We start from the raw sequence: 21,951 nt of genomic DNA on the forward strand, positions 1-21,951 counted from the left end.
TCCACCTCGAGCGCTGCAGTCTGTTTTGGTTCGAGGTCAAATGAATGAAATGTTTCTGGCGCACACACAGAAAGGCTACGTGTGAAGGCCTAACCCCAAGATCCATGAATCGGTTTTTCGGTGGTGCATCTGGGCGCCGATGGTAAGCGCAGAATAACGCAGAATAATTACTGACTGCTGCAAAATGTTGCAGAGGAAGAGAAGTAAAGTGGGAAGGGGAGAAGGGAAAGCTGAGAGACTCTAGAGGTTGTTAGTGCTATTCATACTCACACTGGTCGTCTCACACGCACACTAGTTATCTCTCTAGACCCCCCCTCACGCCTCCATTTCCATCTGCCTGCAGCTTCTCCCCTCCTTTCAATCACTTTCTAATCCGCCCTTCGTATCTGTCTGACCTCCTCTGGGATGTTCCCCCGTGCTCATGTGCTTTGGCTGCTTTTATACGTTTCCTTCTTTATTATTATATTATTGCAAAATAAAAATAATTGTTTGCCATGAAATGACTGAAATTAAAATGGCCAATCTTTGTGGTTTGATGCTCTCTGCAGGAACGACACATGAAGTTTTCCCAATTCTGCTCTCGTTGATCGACAATCGACAGTAACCACTTTAAAAGTTGCAGATTATACTGATCTCAAAGTCCTCCCCTGGAACACATTAGATCTACAGGGATTCTTCTTTTATTTATGTGATACCAAACTCTTAAAATGTTAAAAGTTTAAATTCCTTCCTTCTCAGCATTGAAGTCACATAACTGCGTCTTCACTCGGTTCAATTAACAGTCAACAGTGACGTTCATTTTAGGAATTTTAATCCCACAATTTCACAGACAGCAATTAACACGGGTTACGTTGCCGACCACCAAATCCCCCGGCAGAAAGAATGTGTTTTGTCTGGGATATTGAATTTGCCCCAACCCTGTATTATGCTGTCCAGGGCAGCAGTAGCCCTTGTGTAAATCCTTAACCTCGAAAGGTGTGAATGAGTGTGTTCGGACGTTTGCATGAACATCCGGTCTTTGTGTGCTGATGATTTGACACCCGGAGGTCGAGTGGACGGTGGGAGGATTTCCCAAATGCAATTATTGTACTTAATTGTCTGTATATATATAAAACCAAATATAGGGCATTTTCTGTGTAATCGTAATAATTTGATGAATACCATTATTAAGTATAAATAATGTCCATTAAAGCCGTATCCACAGAGCAAGGTTGGCATCTTTTCAGTGTTACTAATGTCTGTTGTTTTTGAAGCTCCCTTTTCTTAGTACTTTATAACTCCATGCATAAATATGTGCAAGTGGTAAGTATTGTGTGTCTGTGTGGGTGTGGTTAGGATTTATCTGTGGGTCGGTCGTGGGATGAAGTGTAATCCTGTCATTAATTAAAAGAGAAGGAACAAGGCTGACTGAGTCAATACTGAAGGAGAGCGATGGAAAGAATGGAGGCTTAAATCTGGCCCACTGTACGCTGAGAGACACTTTTAATCAAAGGCTTGTAAGCACACACACAAATACACACTCGACTCTTGACACTGATCCTGTCAGAGACACGCAAACACACACACCAGATGGAGACACAACAGTATTTGATTAAGATGATGAATTAACATTGATTTATTCTCTCTGAGGGTTGGCAGAGGAAAAAGAGGGTTCACTTTGAAAGTCGGCCCTTAGAGTTTGCTCTTCTGGTATAGGACAAGGCTCACAATCTCAGTCATGGTGGTGATTGTCATGGTAGAAGTTTCCTTTTGTCCATACAATCCATAAAAAAATAATTGAAATTAATTCAAGTGCAAAAAAAAAACGTTTTTTTTGTTTGTTTTTGAGATACAATTCTGAAATCTCAGAATAATTTTAATGATTTGATGCATTTTAAAGATTTTGTTTGGTAGATTTTGTTCACAGTACTAAGACTAAAACATTTTGATGGACCGAGCGGGCACTACGTGATCATTTCATCCACTGTGGTATAGTTTTACACTTTCATGAGTAACTTCTGACTGACAGCTCAAAGATCTTTTGTAATTCTTTGCTTTATCATCCGGGTATTGTTCTTTTCTGTTATTACAGTGTGTTCTTTCATGATCCACTGTTTCAATCAATTAAAATGTTGCATGTGTCTTGGACGGCATGTTCCATCTCTGAGTAGAATGCCTTTTGTTTTCGTATTGTCTCAATTTTCTCTGGTTTATGACTCATTCGTTGGATGAGATTTTTTTAGCGACTTATCTCTCTGCTGCTCAGCGAAGATGACATGTTTTTTTTGTTTTTATGCAATATCTCCCTGAAGACTCTCAGACATTTTGAGACTTAATTAATTATACCAGAGACTTAATCATCACACATCTGTTGTAATTAATGACCATCTTTGCTTAATGATCTCTCCTGATTGAAATAAAGCTGTAATGAAATTTCAGTCACTGAGGCTTTTTGCACTTGGGCCTGTAGATTCATTCTCATACCATCATGTCGTTCCCACCTTTTAGACACGTCCCGTGTTAATTTCCTGGCATCACGTTGTCAGTCTGACGTTTGTCACATGGGATATCAGCTGTTCCCATTTTCTGGAAGCAGATATGTTCAATGGCACCATGACTGCAGCAACTTTTTTAATTAGGTTTCTCACCGCCTCCATCTTATCACACAGTTTATCTGTAATTAATTGATTTAAATACAGTCACAACATCCAATAACCAAGCGCTACCCTGTCAAACTACTTTCTACGTACCTTTATACTTTCCAGGTTTTAACAGGGATTTAATAAACACATCATTGGTTGGCAGAGGTTCATAGCACTAATTCTCCTCTTAATGGTTTTGCATTCCTCCGCAGGTTCACTTTACATTTTAGTAGTGGCTGTAAAAATCCTTGAATTGCCTGAGAATTACACAGCGTGATCTAGTTCGTTCATCATCTCCATCTTGGTGTTATTTTCAATCTTAACATGCATGAAATGCATGTTTCCTTAGAATATTATGACTAAACCTTTCTTTTGCTCACTTTTCCACTTAATTCAAAATCTGCTGCTACAAAAGGCCGACTGCTCAAAAATTATGATACTCAGTCAATATGAATAATAGGACGACCATTGTGTGTGTGTGTGTGTACACATTTGCTGACACCGCGGAAAACATCCGTCATTACCATTAACATACACATTGGAACATCGCGTCCCTCCTCTCCATCTTTCCTCCATGGCTCTGTAACATTTTGCGGTAAAATATAATCCCAAAAAATAAATTTGCTACAGCAGATGGAGCGGAAAATGGTTTTGCATCCAATCCCAAGCTGTGAAATGGAAGTACCTTTTTTACTCCTCGCCGCTAGGTCAAGGTTGATGTATTAGGGATGCAGCACTTTATTGTAATAACTGGCGTTCTCAACCCAGTTCCTCTCTGCGCTCCCGTCTAAGACCTTATTCGGTACGTTTTTGTGTGTGCTGATGCAGACCTGAGCAATGATTGTCACCTTCTACCACATGGCTTTATGTTATTAGTTTTCATACATGTGAGCCACATCTTGCTGCAACATTGGATAACAATGAGGGGCAAATGAAAGGGATCGACACCTTGGAAAGTGGTTAGGGATCCAACTTTTGAATCCACTGTGTTTGCAGCATTATTTCTCTAAGAAGGGGATTTGAAGCCGGTTAAGGGTACACGAATGGCTATAATACTGTGCAAATGATAGTACAAGAGCAGAAGTAGGAATAATGGGTGGGGATAGGGACCTTCCTTGTGTTGTCAGTCGCGTTTGAGCATCGATAGATCTCGCTCGGCGCTGCAGCAGTTTGTTCCCTGTACACAGAGATTTCCGAAATCCATCCTATTGAGGAAAGGATGAACTCTACGGGAACGAGCGAGGCAAGCACGGCTCACCCATTATAAACAGATTACTTTTTTTGTTGAGCTGGGCCAGATATCACAATACAATTTTCTAGTTGGTAAACCCAAGAACTGTTTGTAATCAGTGGCCAACAATGTGTCTGAAAAACAGCACAATTCCAAAAAGTCCCTTTAGGGAGAATGTTTTTCCGTGCAGTCCAGTTTCTGTCTGCCTCTCATTCTAGCTGTGACAGTTGGCAGTTAAGCATCAAGGTCTGTCTGCCCACTCTCATTACCGGGACACGCAGGGCAAGACGTTCACTCTTTGTTGGGGAGCTAATATTCTGAATCCCATCATATCTTGCCATTTCACTGTCACTTCTACACCTCACATCGTTCATCGAGAACTCTGACGGGCAGAGAAACGATCTTTCTTCCCAGTACGGATTCACTAATGTGTTCTTTAATTCTCTGTTTGTATTTTCTCTCTTCAGGGGAGATTTGTGCCTTTAAGATCTACGGTCAGGACGCTCCCTTCGAGGCAGTGGTGTTGAATCGTACGTCAGGAGAAGGAGTCCTGAGGGCCACCAGCCCCGTGGACTGTGAGAGCCAGAAAGAGTATACCTTCATAATCCAGGCCTATGACTGTGGCGCCGGACCAAGTGGGACCGACTGGAAGAAATCCCACAAGTAAGGCAGCCTTTGTCTGTCCATGTGGTTGCATTTAAATTAACTAGCGTTAAAACTGAGCTAGTCCGACGTGTTTCTTGATCCAGTGAGGACATCCTAGCACCATGATACTGCTGAGATTTCAGTCACTATTTCTGGGATAATATTCTGTTTCCGCACCAGTGATTTATTTCCCTTTTAACACGTTTATGGTTATTTTTATAAAATGGGTTTATTTTCTAAAATGCGCACATAATGTGTCACAGAAGCAAGTCATAACTCATACAATATTTAAATAAAAATAATAATTACATAAAAGACTGGCAGCTTCACAAATGAGTCATCAACATTTGACTAAGTCTGACGGCGTTAATTAAATGAAAAGCTTCCTCCCATGATGGAATTTGTGGCGTTCCTGCAACATTCCTTCTCTCCACCTCGACTGCCCTCAGAATCCACTGTCTATCTGGGTAAATCAATGTTGCAGCAATGCCTCATAAATACGTGTGTGTGTGTGTGTGTGTGTGCCAGTGAAGGTGGTGTGTCTAATAAAATTATCCACATCTGTCAGCAGGGGAAGAATCCGTGTCATTGGGTGAGGATCATCTTACTCAGAAATCATCGGTTATAACTTAACCAGCAGTTCTGCTCCCGAGACGTAGAAATGTCCCCATGACGGCCCATAAATGTCCAGTGTGTTGCAGTACGATGTGACACACTGGATGACGAACATGGACAGCAGCATATAAAACCCTCTGGTCCTTCACTGTGAGATAAAACTCCCAGATAAGCATCTGCAGCCAGGAACAAGAGAAAAAAGTAACAGCAAAAGGCATCGGCGCCGAATTTCTCCCGTGGATAATAAATTATGTTCTTTGTGTGTGTGGGTGCGTGCGTGCATGCATGTGCTTCTCATTATCTCTACATGACATTCCAAATAGGCCTCGTTAAGCTAATATCATTAATTAGCCAGATGTGCCTTGACAAATACATGGAGAGTTGTTGTCAGAGAAGGTCACTGGTGAAGTAAACTTCATGTTGCATCTGAAATATTGCCTCATTTAGATGCTTTAGTGCACAGATGCTATAAAAGCATCTCGCCAACACCTCCAACCCCCCCCCCCCCCCCTACCCAGCAGCCGAGATTGTTCGTGCATATCAAACAAAGAGGGAAGGAGACACTGAATGAAAAATGGATCCGTTTGAACCTCGAAAAACACATCTGGCCCTTGAATAGCTGCTAAAGACGATTTTTTTGTTAGGCACGCCGCTTCCGCTAAGCGTTAATAGGCATTAAGTAAAAATGGGAGTCCATCTACCAATGAAAAAACAATCAAATACATGCTATTTAGTTCTTAACGCTGTTTTCTAGGGTGAAACTCATAATCTGTAACCATTGAACTGTATTTCTCCTTCTCTCCTTTAAATAAAAAGAGAAATACTCAATTGAGTCATCTTTAATGGTATAATAAAAAATATGTTTCTTTCCCCCGTCTGTTCTTTCATTGTCATCTCTTTTCTCCATCAACCTGCTCATCCCTCCCGGCTCCTGCGTTGTCATTGCTTCCTTCGCGCAGGGCAGTGGTTCATATCCAGGTGGATGACGTCAATGAGTTCTGCCCCGTGTTTCGGGAGCCCGTCTACAAGGCGTCCATTACAGAGGGCAAGATTTACGACAGCATTTTGCAGGTATTTAGACATTGTCAATTCCTCTGTGGTGTTTAGTGTGCCACACCTTTCCAACGGGTTGCATATCTGGGCGGCAGCCGGCTCAGTCCAGTACCTGGACTAACAAACAACTTTGGCTCAGGAACTCTTGTTCCTGAATGGCTGTATGTATTTTCTAGAATTAATGGATCCTTCACAGAAATACAGGTTTCCCATTATGCTGGTAAAACTAGATGGTTTCCTCTTTAACCTAAAGATGACGTCCATGATTCTGAATTCTACCTTAGCTGCGGACTCTTCAGATTTTTTGTTGGTCTAGGTTCCAGTCATTGTGGTTTCTGGATATAGCTGTCTTATGGCTTGTTCTTCCCATGTATTTGATCAAGCAGCTATATTTAATTTAAAGGCAGCCTGAGGGACAGAATGTCAGACATTCAATGTTGCTTTTTGTCCTTGTCCCTTCTGTGCAGCGATTTCTCCAGATTCTCTGATTGTTGGAAGATATTAAGGGCTCGAGACGGTGAACTTCTCAAATGCCCCCCAGCTGCACGTTGACAAAAGTCCTTAATCTCTTGGGTTATTTTTCCCATGAAGATTGAACTTCTTTACCGGTGGGATTGCCCACTCGGCAACAAAAGACTAGGATACAAAAGGGTCTCGACTCGTTTGCGATCTGTTGGTGAAGAACTGTTGCTGCAATATTTCAGGTGGAAGCTTGGGACCAGGACTGTTCACCTCAGTACAGCCAGATCTGCAACTATGAGATTGTCACCGCGGGGACGCCGTTCGCCATCGATCGCAATGGTAAATATACATCAGATTTTGCTACTGTGAAACGTTTTTTGTGCAGCAGGTTCTCATCTTTATGTAGCTGGCAAACAACTGAGGCTGATTTCTGCTTTTATTTCAACAATGCTGTGTTATATGAAGCAGAGTTTTCATCAGCGATCAAATGTATTGAGAATCCAAAGGCAGATACTGATTAGGGATAGATGAGTTCAGAAGCCTTTGTTTGTGTGGAAATGAAATGTACTAAATGTACTACATACGAATCAAATGGAAGAAGTCAAACTTGGTGCAAATCAGACGACATGCACCAGAAAAAAAAACAAGACTGTAAAGAGCCAGAGCCAAATTTAAAAAAAATACAATTATTTTTGATGTTACCACTTTATTCCACTATTCTTTCTGCTACAAAAACAGACTCCTTCTCCTTCTCTCACTTGGATTTCATGCGTGGTGGGTGTATGGAAGAGTCAACAATCACCAATCTTTCTAAAGAACTGCCTACTTGAAAGCTCAAATATCACCGTGGCCATTTTTGTGAAGGTGGCAGATGGCTGATATCCAGACCCGTAACTGTTTTCACGCCAGCTGTGGATCAAACGGTCTCTGTCGGAGGCGCTGTAGAAACCGCCTGACTCTCACCTCCTCACCTCTCCTCCTCTAACATTTCAAGCTCGGCTCTTTTCTTCTCTGTGCTGCTGTGATCTGAACTGATTTCCCCTGTATTCACTACACCTCTCTTTTGATCTCTTTTCTTTTTCTCTCTTCCTCTCCTCTCCTCTCATCTTCTCTCCCACTGCAGTCAGATTGACACTCTTTCATCAAGTCGAGGCCCTGGATGCAAACAACCTAAAATAGCTTTGTTCTCATATTTCCACAGATAGACTTCTATGGTGTTGTCTGATGCAAAATAACTAAATAAAAGTATCACTTTGCTTTGAAGCCTGTTTTTTATCTCGAGATACATCATTTCACCTGAAGAATGTGTTGATTTTGTCTTTTGTAGAGCAACCTCGCAGCTTTGTCCGTGTCTAGCTTAAACGGTACGGCGCAGTGTTAGATTATTGGATTCTGTTCCTAAAGTCAAATCCCATTCCGCTTCAATATATTCCTTAATTCTGTCGTGTTAGTTGATGCAAAATGTGTAATTGTGTCATCTGCAATTAGAGTGGCACAGCGCTCATCCAAAGCAGATGGCGTATCTTTGATGAATGCAGAGAAGAGCAGGGGCCCGAGGCATCTCCCCTGGGGTGTCTCACTGTGAGAAGTTAGGGGGGAAACTTCCATTAAGAACACTGACAGCATCCTGTTGGAGAAATAACTTTTCATCCATGTGATTGCTTTCTCACTAAACACAGGTGCAGATAATTTTGTCAGTAATAATGATAATTTTGTCTAAACAGCAAATGCTGAGCTGAATAATAAAGCACCAGCCATAATTCCTTTGACAATATGAGATATCCGTCTCCGTCTGTTCTGTGCATGTGAACGGCAACTTGGAATGTGACGTAATGTGAATCGACGAACCAACCGTCCATCCGACCTTCTGTTGGTTGAAACCCAAAAACACAATATAGAATTCATTACTAAAGTTTTTTTTTTTTATCCACACTGCTGGAGCCCAGCTCTTTTCTTAACTCACAAACTTTGTCCGGTGACTGAAATTGTTTTTAATGTTATTTTCTTTTGTTAAGAAAACATCCATCTCAAATGAAGGATTTGCACCGATGACTTCGTTCAGGGCTTTCCAAAATTCTTGCTCCCCTGAATTTTATTCTGATGTCTTTTTCTTGTTTCCCTTGAGCTTTGCATATTTATTTCAAATTGTACCATCCATTTAACACTTTTCATTCCTGGTTCAGCTTCAGGTCCTTTTTACATATTCATTTAAAAGTTATCTGTCAATCCATGCTGCTCCAAGGTTTTTTTTTTTATCCTTGTAAACCTCAAAGGTTGGCAGCCTCATTTTAAATCTCTTAATAAGGTTATGTCACAGTGTTGGTTGTTTCCTCTAGGTAACATCAGAAACACGGAGCGGCTGGGATACGACAAGCAGCAGAGCTACCAGATTACGGTGACGGCCTTTGACTGCGGCCAGAAGAGAGCAAAAGAGGATGTGGCCGTTCACATCGATGTCAAGCCCGTCTGCAAGCCCGGGTGGCAAGGTCCGACACGCACGCTGCTTTCAGAATGTCTTCATCTACTTTACAATCATTTACAGAATCTGACGATTGTTATGAAGTGCACCAACGTATGGTTTAAACATAAATAAGCAATGCCATCAAAATTGTTTTCGACCACATCCTCTTCCTCAAGGGAATTCTGTCATTTTGGAACATAGTCTCTTGAGAGAATCAGACGGCCTGACAAAAGCTTCCAAACGAAAGTTGAGAGGAGTGTTTTTTCTCTTTTAACATGTTAGGCTGGCTGGAATGCCAAGCTGTTATCTCCTGTCAGACCTGACAGCGTCTCAGGAGTCAAGCTCACAAAGGAATGAAGGAGAGAAAAGAGGGGATGGGGGGGGGAAACGAGAAAAAGACAGAGACCAAACGAACAGACTTGTCAAGGGAGGAAAGAGAGAAATAAAGTAGAGCTGTGACCAGATCCGTTTTCTTATCAAGCTCTGAGATAAACTAAGCCGGAGATCAAAGAAAAAAAAACTTTTGTCTATTTACTATTTCTACATTGAGACTCAGACGACAAGAAAATAAGAATGAAAGAAATTTAGTACTAGTCTATAAAGACGTTTCCATTTAAACTGTAAACTGGGTGAGCCTCAACATCCACTCAATCCATCGAAGTCAGGTGAGGCGTCCACATTAAAATGACCCTGCAGTCAATTAAAAGTAAAGTGAAGGCAATCCAGATGGATAAGTAGCATAAAAGATAAGTGGAAAAACGTCCCTTTAAAAACACGGAATGCCATCATGCATTCAAACCTCTAGCTGTTTCTCTTCATTACTTTATTAACATCTGTGTTTGAAGGCCAGCTGTGCCGCTGGTTTGTCAAGAATCCCCGTCCCCAGCATCAGCAGAAGCTAAACATCTTTCACTTCACCTCACTCCTACAACACCACTGCTGGCTTCTGTCTTTGTTCAATGCTTGTCTCCGGAGAAATGTTCTGTAGGGCTGCCAGGCGTCCACCTACACACACACACACACACACACGAGCACAGGCACATTCCGGTACACAGGAATGGTCGTGAATCCATTTGCAATTCAGGAATTCTTGTTCATGAGGATAGATGTAGCACCTCCATAATAAAAATATAACTCCTGACAACAGGACTGGCAGTCACAAGGAGGTCAGCGCCCCGTTCTATAATGGCTGTCATGTTACTGGACCATTTCTGTCCAAGAAGGGAAAAGTCCCATCTCGAAAGTTCAGCCTTTATGGTTTCCTGTCATGCTCATTATGAAACCACCTACAGAAGAGCTATATGTAGGAAGCTACAGGTTTAAGGACATTGATTTGCTAAATGGATGTCGTTATTACATAAAACATACTTGTGTATACATATGCATGCTTACTGTGGTTAATCAATGCCGTTAAATGAATTATATATTAGTTATATATTCAGTCATCTCTCATGATGAAGACGCGCAGCATCATATTGCGAGTGTGCTCTGCTGAACAGATTTTCTATCCCTGAAGGTTGGAACAAGCGGGTGGACTATGAGCCAGGGACTGGAAGCAGGCAGCTGTTTCCCAAGATGCATTTGGAAACGTGCGGCGGCCCCCTATCTGGAGTGAAGGCCATGGTAGAACTGCAGACCAATCACATTGGGAAGGGCTGTGACCGAGAAACGTATTCTGAGAAGTCTCTGCAAAAACTCTGTGGTAAGTAGAGCAACAGAGAACCCAACATGATTTAAAAGTGGAGTTTAAAGCGGCGTTGAATGAAAGGCCTCGTTGAAATGGTGAAGTGCTACTTAAGAGTCAATGACAATGGGAATTTTCTGATTTTCAGACTATTTTAGCTCTATTTTTAAATGGTCTTTATTTAAAATAAGGCCATTTCAGCCTTGTGTTTGTAGCTTTGAGTTACGATCGGCTGTACAAAACAGAACAAAGTAAAATAAAAAACCATACTTCTAGACAAATTAAAGCAAATCTATTTTTGAAGGAAAATCAAAAAAGTCTGAATGCTTATTTTAAATGGTGCTCAATTATCATTTTCAAAATCTTGCTGTACTACTGTGACATGCACAAATACAATTGACTTCTAGTACTCAGATAAAACATTATGGGGCCATAAAGAAAGCCCCGGAGAAGCCGGTCCCCTCCAGGTGGCTTCATTGTGCAGCCACGCTGACTGCGTCGTCTCTTCTGACCGGGACATCCAGGTGCAGCATCAGGCAGCACCGACCTCCTTCCTGTCCCCGGCCCTTCTACAAACTGGACGGCAGCTCTGCTGACTGACAGCGGCCGAGATAGCGACCTCATCTACAGGTTTGAGGGTCACCAGGCTGCTAACGTTCCAGGCCACGTGGTGCCCCAAACCCTGACAGACCAGTTCACCGTAGCGACGTGGATGAAGCACGGGCCCAGTCCAGGACTCAGAGCAGAGAAAGAAACTCTACTGTGCAACTCTGACAAAACAGGTGATGATTGTAAATGTCCTTTTTAAGCCTTTCAGAAAGCTGACACTTTCCCTCCTGTGTAAACCAAGTCTCTCCCATCTGTAGGTTCTTACAAAGGTTGCACAGGTGGCTCGTTAGCCTCGGAAATGTGTTTTCTGCTCTGATAATACAAACAGTTTTGCCTGGAAGGAGTGGGACATGTACTGTAGGACAGATCTACAGCAGGACAGACGCACTGTAGGACAGACGCACTGTAGGACAGACGCACTGTAGGACAGACGCACTGTAGGACAGACGCACTGTAGGACAGATGTACTGTAGGACAGATCCATTAGACAAGTAAAGGGGCAGATGCACCAGGTACTGTCCTCAAGGTTGAGCCCGTAATCACGGTGAGTGATGCTGTTTAACGCTAACCTCTGTTTGACCGTGTGTTTGTTTCTGTGTTGCCGTGGACGACCCGTCATCTTCCTGTTGCAGAGATGAACCGCCACCATTACTCTCTGTACGTTCACAACTGTCGCCTGGTGTTCCTGCTCAGAAGAGATTTCACTCAAGTCGACACTTTCAGACCTGCTGAGTTTCACTGGAAACTGGAGCAGGTAAGGCGTGCGTGTGTGTATGTGTGTGTGTGTGTGTGTGTGATTTTGTATAGCAGGCGAAGGGCCATCATTATATGTGTAGTGAAGGGAGAGGCTCTCCATTCTAATTAAGAGGCCCTCCATCACTTTCTTCTGCTCACTGCAGGATGACAACTTTATCCTACACACGCACACAGACCGACAGTCAAGGAAAGAGCCAAATTGGAAAGACTGTTTAGTTATGGATAATTGCGCACCGAGCAGCACATCTGCATTATTTGTCACACTTCTGGAGTGTTTTTGAAATAATTTTCAGTGGAGCTCGCCGTTTCGGTCCTGCAGAACGTCAGATGATGTTGCATCAGCTAGAGAGGCGCGCGTAAAAAGATTTGTCTAGCTGCAGTAATTATGTGCTTCACTGCCAGAACAATCCTGCAGTTGCACTCAGTTGATAGATGAAATACCTGCAATGTGATTCAGAAGCTAAGCATAAAGATTTAGAACAAGAGAATATAAAGCCTTGGTCAACTTTCTGCTGTTTTCGCTCCTTCCATAAAAGACAGTCCTACAATGCAGAGCAGTGATACGGCAAACATTTTAGGTCAGTAATGAATCTCATCCAATTATCTGAAAAAGGTAAGCAGTTACTAAACAGAAAGTCATACTATAAAAAGAAAAGTTCCCTGGAGCCAAAAAGACTTTAATTATAATCCAATAAAGTTATTGTACAGTAATATTCCTACTCTTTCCCCCCGCAGACATTCAATAATTGATTAAGATGCAAATCTGATCTCACTACGCATCCTTGGGAGTGTTATCAGAGGTCATCAGAGTTTATATTTGGCTCCTGGTTGTGTAAACACGCATTGGCATGTTCTCTGTCTTATTTTGGAAAATGTGTGATTTCTCATGACAAATTACAAAAAAAAGCTTCCTTTTTTTGGGTCATTCCTTTTGTGCATTGAAACAACCCAGGGCAAATTCTTGGCGCTATGTCTGTTATCTTCCAGCAAAGTGCTTGCTTGTTTTTGTTTGAAAAGTGTTTCTCAGTCCGGTCTTCTTGTCTTCTGAGGTCCACATGTGAAAGAGAAGGTCAGCCAAACAGCCGACTGCAAATAACCTCGAGATGAGGTCTATTTCAGTCGCTGCTCTTATTTGGTTTTAGTTTCTTATTCTCTCTCTCTCTCTTTCTCACACAAATATAATACATTCATAGCAGGCACCACATGTTCTTCTGTACTTGTGGTTTTAGAAGTGTGTATATATAGAAGAACATAAACTGGTCTTGAGAATAGAAATCGTATGATAGCAACACAAATGGAGAAAGTGAGGCTAACCCTAATATATTTCTAAATTGCTGTTGCATTGATCTGTTTTTAGAGTGCAGTCTGGTTTGTCTCAAGCTTCTACATACGATACATCTGCATATAAAAAAAGGTTTCCTGACTGTTTAAAGTGGTTTTAATATCTGACCCTGCAGAACACCGGGTTCTACATGCAGGGGTGAACTGAGATGTTTTTTTATCTGAGCTACTATAGCTAAGACAACATCTCTTGAAAATGATTTCATAACTCACTTTGCCTTTTTACAAGATGATGAGTCTAAAAAGAAACTGCAGCTCTTTGAATGTGAAGAACTGACGTTCATGCCTCGGAACAGTGAATGGTATTTACGTCAGAAGAGAAGTGTCTTTGAAAACAGCAGCAGCGCTCGACAAATACCGGTAGTCTATTTAAAGTTGGTTTTAGATGCCAGAGGCTTTAGTGGACTTCTTACAGGCACATCCATTTCCATCTTGGATTTGTGGTTACGGTTCAGTTCTAATTCTTAAAATCCATAGTCAGCTTTTACCAAGAAAAACTTCAAAGGTTTTATTTAATAGTCAGTAAATGTAACATCAGTCGCTGCAACAGCGTTAGAAGCATGCAAGAACTTCCGATCAAACGCTGTCAAGGCTTTTTTTTCTTTGTGCAAAAAGCCTGAAGGATTTTTAAAAATATAAATGTTTCAGATTAGATGTCTTGTTCCGTTTCCTACTGTGCTGTGATTTATGACTCACTGCAGAGCTTCTCACTGAACGGCGCCATCGGTAATGATTTTAGTTGTTTGTGCATTCGTTCCATCCTGCTGTTTATGACAGACACGCGGTAGTTTGTCCTCCAGCGAACGCCTCTCAGAGGTGGAGTGTCACTTAAATGTATTAAAGGTTTTCTATTGGGGAATTCTGTCATGCCTTGAACTATTTCGGTTCCTTTTCGGTGATGGCTGAATGCACTGTGTCGTGGATCACTAAATGACGAGAGTAAATATGCTGCTCTGCACTGCAGCATTCAGAGGGAGATTTCAGAACCTGAAAAGCTCCCCGTTATGTTCTCAATTGTTAAAGAGTCGGTCTTTAACTCAAGAAGAAAGCAAGCGTGGAAGTAATTCCCAACCTCAGTGATGCACTGCGCCTCATTTCCACCCATTACATCCACATCCCATTTGTAACTGGGACAGAAACTGTACTTTCCAGCCAGCATTCACCCGTTCACACAATCACTCACACACCAGCGGAACAGCCAGTGGGAGCATTGTGGGGTTCAGTATCCTGCCCAGGACCGCAGAGGCTGGGCATCGACCCGCCAACCCTGATAAGTGGACAAACACCGCTGTTTTCTTTTTTTTCTCCGAGGTGCTAGGAGCTGCTGCGTGATCTCAGGGTGAATAATGAAGACAAGATCTTCATTATTCTGAGGGGTGGGGTGGTGGGGGAGGGGAGGATGGTAGATGAAGGCAAGACGAAAAGGTGACTATGGGGTGTCAGCACTGTCCTTGTTCTTTCACCACTTAGAAAGGACACTCGATGGCCTCTGTGGAAACTCCATTTAGCTTTATTGATTTTGCAATTTTTGGCCCAAGAGGAGGGGCAGAGAGGGATGAAAGGAAGCCGGCGAAGAGAGGGTGAGAGAGAAAGAGGCTTCCATTCATCTTGTCGGTCGAACACACTGAAAGAATGTCACACACGCACACACATGCCTTTTTTCCTTCCCCTTTTGGACTACAGGATGGATCACTCCTCTCCACACACATTACTCACTCTGCTTGAGTCTAGAGGGCCTATCAGTTGAATCGATGCGCTCAAAGGTTTTTCACTCGCAGTCAAAAGGTTCTATGCAAATCACAATTCACTCGTGGAACGTCGTGCAAACCGAAGGTGGTAAGAATGCATAAAACATTTAAGCAGACGCACCGAGAGCAGAGGGGAGAGGGCAACAAAACACCGAAAACGAGTGGATGAAGGAGTCATCTTTGCCAGGTGTGGCCTCTCAACACGATCACTGGAGAGTCTTCGGTGAGTAAGACGTCCACTTCAACTCGACGACGAAGGGTGATTATATTTTAATGGTCCACGGTCACCTACAAAACCAAGAATCCATGAGCTCATCACGATGCCTATTGGGATCAGACGATGAGTGACGGGCATTTTATATTCAAAGACTTAAATGTATTTGTAAGGTTATAATGTTCTATAAAGATTTCTGTTCTTTATTTCACATTAGGGGGGGGGGGGAAGATGGATATTTTATCTTCACATTTGTTTTGATGACGGCGCTCCTCAACCATCAAACCGCTTACATCAGCTGTATTGCACAAATCCAGTCGATTCTTCTTTTAGTCTCGATTCTTCTCTTTATCGCGCTACTTTTTTCCTTTTCACTTAACTTTTTCATCGACGCCTGATTTTCTTACATTTTAAAATTGAGAATGTAAGCAAGGCCATTTTCCTTTCTTTCTTTTCCTTCTCTTTCCTTTATTTTTTCTTTCATTTACCATCTGTCACTCAAATCACCACACTGACACGTAATAGGCTGGCATCAATAATGCAGTGCCACAACAGTGGGAGCGGCGAGGAATGTGAATAGGAACAAAAGGAGGTGGAGGAGAGAGGAGCAGGGTAGGATGGTGTGATGAGATGGAGGTGGGGATAGCAGAGAGGATTGAGGTAGGAGAGATGGATGGGATCCACATCAAATGAAGATATGATGGCTTCGCCTGAGGGCAGAGCTTCAGCTTTCCTGAAATGATCCACTGTGATACATTTTCAGAGTGTGATAAATCAATATTTTTACTGGAGAACAAGAGCAACAAACTGTTGTCAGCATTCGAGTACACACAGCGTTCAAGACCAATATTACACCTTCCACATCAGAATGAATGCGTGCTTCTGATGCCAAAGCAAAGCTTGACGTTCTAGTGGGACAGCTGGGTGTTCTCCATCACAGAATTCTGTCCATTTAAAGGCGTCCGCATCCCAAACTTTTCAAAATAAAACCTTGTTTAGGGCTTTAAAGCAGCCAGCGTATTTAAAGTTCTACATTCCAGTATGTGTCATCTCCTTTTACACCCATGTTTAAGATGTATTAGCCTCCTATAAATCCAGTATGCCATCCTCAGATATACAGTCAACATTACTTTTGCATGTTGAGGTGAATCTTTATAAGGATGGGCGGTTGGTTGCCGAGTACTCTTCTATCAAGTGAGGGCACGCTCCCCACATTGTGCCTGAGTCTCATTTTAAAACGGTCAGAATGTGGACCGTTGAGTTTCGAGCGGGGCTTTTGGTCATCCTTTCAGTCCTGTCTGAAACATGATGCTGTGAGGAGGATGCTGGCTGCAGTCCTGTCCTGTTCTGTTCGGCTGCACATCACCATTTATTTTGCTTCATTTCATGCGTTTTCTAGAAATACAAGGTAAACAGGTTTCCATCTCGGAGTGATTTAACTTTAGTGTCAACGTAGGGAATGGCAGAGCAGCATCTGTATATTAAAATGCGTCTGTAGCAGCAGGTGTTTCTCTGCCCGTCTCCCTCGTGTTCTGCTGTGTTTCTATGGGTCTGCATAGTCGCGGAGTAAACATCATTGTCTTCATACCAGCATCCCTGTAAACATGACCCTAAGCGGGAAACGTGCTAATCTAAGTGCTCCCAAAAAGGAGATGTCGCTGCTGGAGTAACGTATTTTTAAACTCCATTTTTTGTGTCTACCCAAACCAAAAATCATTTCTTAGGTAAAATGATGCAGTTTTGCAGTGCTGCAGTTCTAATAACCTCTCTACCCCCTTCACAGATCTGTGACAAGGAGTGGCACTACTATGTGATCAACGTGGAGTTCCCTGCCGTGACGCTCTTTGTGGATGGTGTCACCTATGAACCCTACCTGGTAACAGATGACTGGCCGATCCACACCGCCAAGATTGATACACAGTTAACTGTGGGCGCCTGCTGGCAAGGTATATATATATATTATATACGGTTCATAAAAAGCCGATTAACTTTAAGCTTTAAAATTATAATCAAAACGGTTTGTCCATTAAAAAAAAAAAAGAGTTGAATTCAGACAGGAACAGAACTCGGCTGTCAGAATATTGTGTTGTTGACATTATTTACAGCTAACACTATAATCTGACAGCGATGTTTTCACCCTGAGGGCAGGTTTTTATTTGCTCCACATGAAATGAAAAAGAAATATGTTATTTAGAGGCCTATTTCTACCAAAAGTAATCCTGTCTGTACAGGAGAAATCATCTTTGTCACTTCATTTTGTTGTGTTATGTTATTGGTTTATCACTGCATTATGCTGTTACCAGACTCTGGTGGTGGAAATGTTCCCGGTGAAACCAGATAAACACAACGCTAAAAAGAAAAGGAGATTTAAAAACAAGGGAAGGTTTTTTTAGAAGAACGTTCCAGCAGGAGAATCTGTGCCAAAGAGAAATGAAATTGTTTTGATGGATTCATAGACACTCGTATGTATGTGTGTGTGTGTGTGTGTGTGTGTGTGTGTGGGGGGGGGGGGGGGGGGGACTTGTATATAACAAATTAAGAGGTTAAAGTTTTTGGAAAGTTGGTGTCAAGTCAATTGTATTTAAATGATTCAAAATTACAGTTCACATCGCCTCAGCGAGCTTTATCTTCTGCCCTCTGTGAAACACAATATTTCCTTAGATCATTATTTTTTATTTTGTGTGAAGAACAACCTCAAAACATTTATCGTATCACGCCATACAAGTTAGAATAATGACATGTGCATTATAAATGTGTAGAACATGGGTCCAGGGTGGAACTGCAGTAGAAAAGACATAAAATATATACAGTGCAGCTTTCAAGTTTCTCATTGTTATGGGTGGAAAGAAACTAGAAAATGGGAAATAGACAGGAAGTAAAAAAGTAATCTTAGTGTTAAGATAAATAAAGAGATTAAGATTTGTGCCCAGGGCTGCCAGCGTTTGAAGAGGCACCAGCTGAGTGGGCATCAAACTGTAAAGTCTGTGCGTCACGGAATGAGAGCGAATAGTGATCACTGGGATGAAAGGAAGCCACGCTGCTGCCATGTTTATGATGAATAATTATGCAGAAGTGCTTTACAATCGCACAGAAAGCCACGGCGGTGATCCGTTCTGCAGCTTGCCTGAATCACGTTCAGCCCTGCCAGCGCCTTCCGAAGCGTCGCTTTGGTTTTGTTTGCATTTCTTTTCTTCCTGTGTCTGACTGCAATTTTCTTTATGTCGTCATTATTTTTTCAGCTGTGTTTCATGCAGCCCTCTCTTTTCGCTGCTTTACTCGAGTCGCTGATTGTGAGAGAAAACCCTTAAGGAAGGATTAGCTAGTCTGAATAGAGGACAACATTGCCATCTATTACATCCCAATGAAGCCGCTTTAAGCTTCACTAAGCCGCTACTGATAACTTTGCAGGCCATTAGCGAGCAAGATTGCCTTTCATCCTCTCATTCCTGCATCGCCTTTTCCCCATAATCAACAAAATAATGACGGTGTTCAGACTGTTCTTTCACTTCCCTGAAAGCAAAGATAGACAAGGTTAGCAAAAGAACGGCTTCGGTTGTTGGTCATTTCTATAACATATTTTGATTATTTCCATCTCATGTCTAGAGAACTCACGGACAATATTCCTTTACATTTCATGCTCTAGATGTGTCTCATAATCGGTTTCTTCAGTTTGCTTATTTATTTATTTTACATTTTCAGACACAGCTGACCTCAGTTTGTCTCACGTCAGTGTTTTCAGAAGCTTGTGGCCTGAAGGAAGCCCCAAAAGAACAACTACAATGCAGATGTTTCATTTAAATCAGGATGAATGCAAACCCACAAATGATCGTGTTTGCTCACGCTGCGTTATGCGGCACTGGTGCACCCTCCTCCTCTTCACCCACTCTTACATTAATGTCTCTCCTTTATGAATCAATTAAGACGTATACATTTCTAGCAGCAGACATCACTCTGCACTTAATAAATGAATCACTGAGATATTACCTTGGTGAAGATCTTTTAGCAGCGCATTAGTAACTGAGATAAGTACGGAACGTTTCTGCATTTGGAAAGGAGTTCATGGACGTTTATCACGATAATAGTCCTTCTCACCTTCTGAGGTTTTTTTTAATTCCAGAAGTAAATAGTTTTATTTTTCATTCTATCTTCAATGTTTTTATTTTAAGAATGTTAGCAGTTTGCATAAAAACACCAAAGAGTGACTTGCAAGTAAATCTTTGAATTTGTTATATTTAATTTGAGGTGAAGGATTTAACTCATAAAAAGACCAGGACTTTATTGAGAGGATAAAAAAAACAAGTTTCCATTCAAAGCGACACCAATGAAACGCAGTACCGGTTCTCAGTTTCACTTTAATTAATGTCCTGTCAGAACCGGTGTTGCAGATGTCTTCATGCCTCTTCTTGTAAGCTTGGTGATAAACAACCTCTAAATGTGTCCCAGCCCCTCGCTGGGTCTTGTGAAGATTCAATGTTGTTGCCTCTACCCTGAAAAGGCTCTCAATGTTTGGACCTAGAAGCGGGCTCTGAGCCGTGTCCTGTCAACTAAAACATTTACTCAAGATTAAGGAAGTGTCAAAACCCGGGAGGCCGATGCGGCCGAGGGAATAAGTCCCTCTTGTCTTTACTCGTCTTCCACCAGGCGGTGAGGTCGCCACTCCGAGGTTCACCCAGTATTTCCACGGCAGCCTCTCGGGTCTGACGATCCGACCGGGCCGCATTGAAACCCAGAAGGTCATCTCCTGTTTGCAGGCCTGCAAAGAAGGCCTTGATATCAACTCCCTGGAAAGCCTCGCTCGGGACATTAAGGTAACTTATTATCTTATTATTCAACACCGAACCTGGACCTGGACCTGGACCTGAATCTTGTTCTTGTGTGCCCAGTTCCACTTCAACCCTGCCCAGTCTGTGCTGGTGGTGGAAGGAGAAGACGTGGACAGCATCAACATCGCTATGACCAAGGTCTCCTACATCAACTCTCGTCAATTCCCCACTGCAGGACTGCGACGATTACACATCTCCACCTCAGTACAGTAAGCGCGTGTGTGTGTGTGTTGGCCGTGGGACATGGTGCGGGCATGTGGTTTGAGGCGGCTACCCAGTTGTTGAATGACAGTCTCTGGAACACTAATGTGAAATGATGCAAACAGAAGCTGCTGACAGCCAGAGGAGCTGGGAGGCTCAGTCCGGTGTGTGTGTGTGTTGTCCGTGTGTGTGTTGTGTGCCTTCAGAGCAGCGAACATCTGGTCATTAAGGACGTTCAGCTTTCTGGTGAGAGGAGAGTCCGTGTTGCCAGCGTCTTTTTTTTTTTCCTCGCTTATTTTCTTTTATTTTCTGTCTTTTTCTCCTTTATATCTGGATGTAATTTAATTTGAAGGGACTCTGTCCTGTTCGCCCACTGGCCATCCGTGGAGGATGATACTCACCTGTCAGTCCAACATTTGGCTTGTAGGATTACAAACGTTTTGTTCTACAGTGGAATTAAATAAGATGATATTTGCTATGGATTAATTTTTAATTGTTTTGATCGGTGCCACCGTCAGCTCAATCGTAAATGACCTGGATGTTTCATCCATGTCAGCCGTGATAAGAGAGGTTCAGGTTCTCTGAATGCTAAGAAGTGATTCTTCTGCGCTTCCTCTCCCATCTCCTAGGATACGCTGCTTTACAAAAATATTCTCTATGGCATCCAGCAAGTCCTTAACATTCAAATCAGTGTCATTGGGTAGTTCACGGGAACAAACGATCAATCACGCCGTCTGTGTGTCGATATTAAGATATGATATCCCATAATAATAACAAGCAGATGGTAATCAGAAGAAAAGATTTGATTCCGGGTGATGCTTTAAACCGTATTGTTGTAGATGCACTGTAGTTTTTTTTCCTAGGTGTAGCAGGTTATGCTAGCCTTGCATAAATGAGATCATTATCTCCACACAGTCAACCTAATTAGATAACGCTGACACAGCAGCGAACGTCAGACCTGAACAGTCTGAGCTCTGTGCAGACAATCTGCAGCACGCTTAACGCACTTCACCAATAAATCAGAGCAAAATTAAGCTTCATGAGCAAAAAAACGTTTCCTGTCACCTCGAATTTAATGTTCTCTCCCTCCCCGACCGCTAACGACTGTCCTCGTATGACACAGCTAATTATCGGCTGATGGTTGCAGCTGCCTTATCCCTGATGGTGTCATATTTGTAACATTTGCAGCATATCTGAGGATGCGCTTTTAGGAATTCCTCTTCTTAATACAAGACGAGGATCTGATCAATTGTATCCATCTGGCAATGAAAGCCGGATTGTCTTCAACAGACAATGAAAATGTGAAGAAGTCAAACTTGTTGCTGGGAATTCTCTCGTTTACGCATGATTTACTGATCGTGGCGTGCAGAAGGGTCCCATTAGGGAAGCCTCCATTCATGCCTCCATTAGTTCATCAGCAGCGTTGTGTTCATAAAAGAAGCGGTGATCTGTCATCAGGCCTCAAAGGAGAGCAAAATAAAAAATAG

The 21,951-nt window shown here is 42.4% G+C and overlaps 1 protein-coding gene across 1 annotated transcript in view; it reads left to right on the forward strand.

Annotated features, from left to right (window-relative positions):
- The window catches only part of LOC137904500 (calsyntenin-2-like), a 61,931-nt gene extending 41,455 nt beyond the window's left edge, over nucleotides 1–20,476 (forward strand). Inside the window, exons 3-12 of the mRNA XM_068748687.1 lie at nucleotides 4,320–4,515; nucleotides 6,072–6,183; nucleotides 6,870–6,966; nucleotides 8,964–9,113; nucleotides 10,605–10,790; nucleotides 11,297–11,554; nucleotides 12,014–12,135; nucleotides 17,224–17,386; nucleotides 20,082–20,248; nucleotides 20,324–20,476. Coding sequence (XP_068604788.1) covers nucleotides 4,320–4,515; nucleotides 6,072–6,183; nucleotides 6,870–6,966; nucleotides 8,964–9,113; nucleotides 10,605–10,790; nucleotides 11,297–11,554; nucleotides 12,014–12,135; nucleotides 17,224–17,386; nucleotides 20,082–20,248; nucleotides 20,324–20,476 — 1,604 coding nt within the window. The remainder of the gene's footprint in view (nucleotides 1–4,319; nucleotides 4,516–6,071; nucleotides 6,184–6,869; nucleotides 6,967–8,963; nucleotides 9,114–10,604; nucleotides 10,791–11,296; nucleotides 11,555–12,013; nucleotides 12,136–17,223; nucleotides 17,387–20,081; nucleotides 20,249–20,323) is intronic.
- The last annotated feature ends 1,475 nt before the right edge of the window (nucleotides 20,477–21,951 follow it).

The sequence above is a fragment of the Brachionichthys hirsutus genome, chromosome 15 (genome assembly GCF_040956055.1).
Source record: "Brachionichthys hirsutus isolate HB-005 chromosome 15, CSIRO-AGI_Bhir_v1, whole genome shotgun sequence".
Classification (NCBI taxonomy): Eukaryota; Metazoa; Chordata; class Actinopteri; order Lophiiformes; family Brachionichthyidae; genus Brachionichthys; species Brachionichthys hirsutus.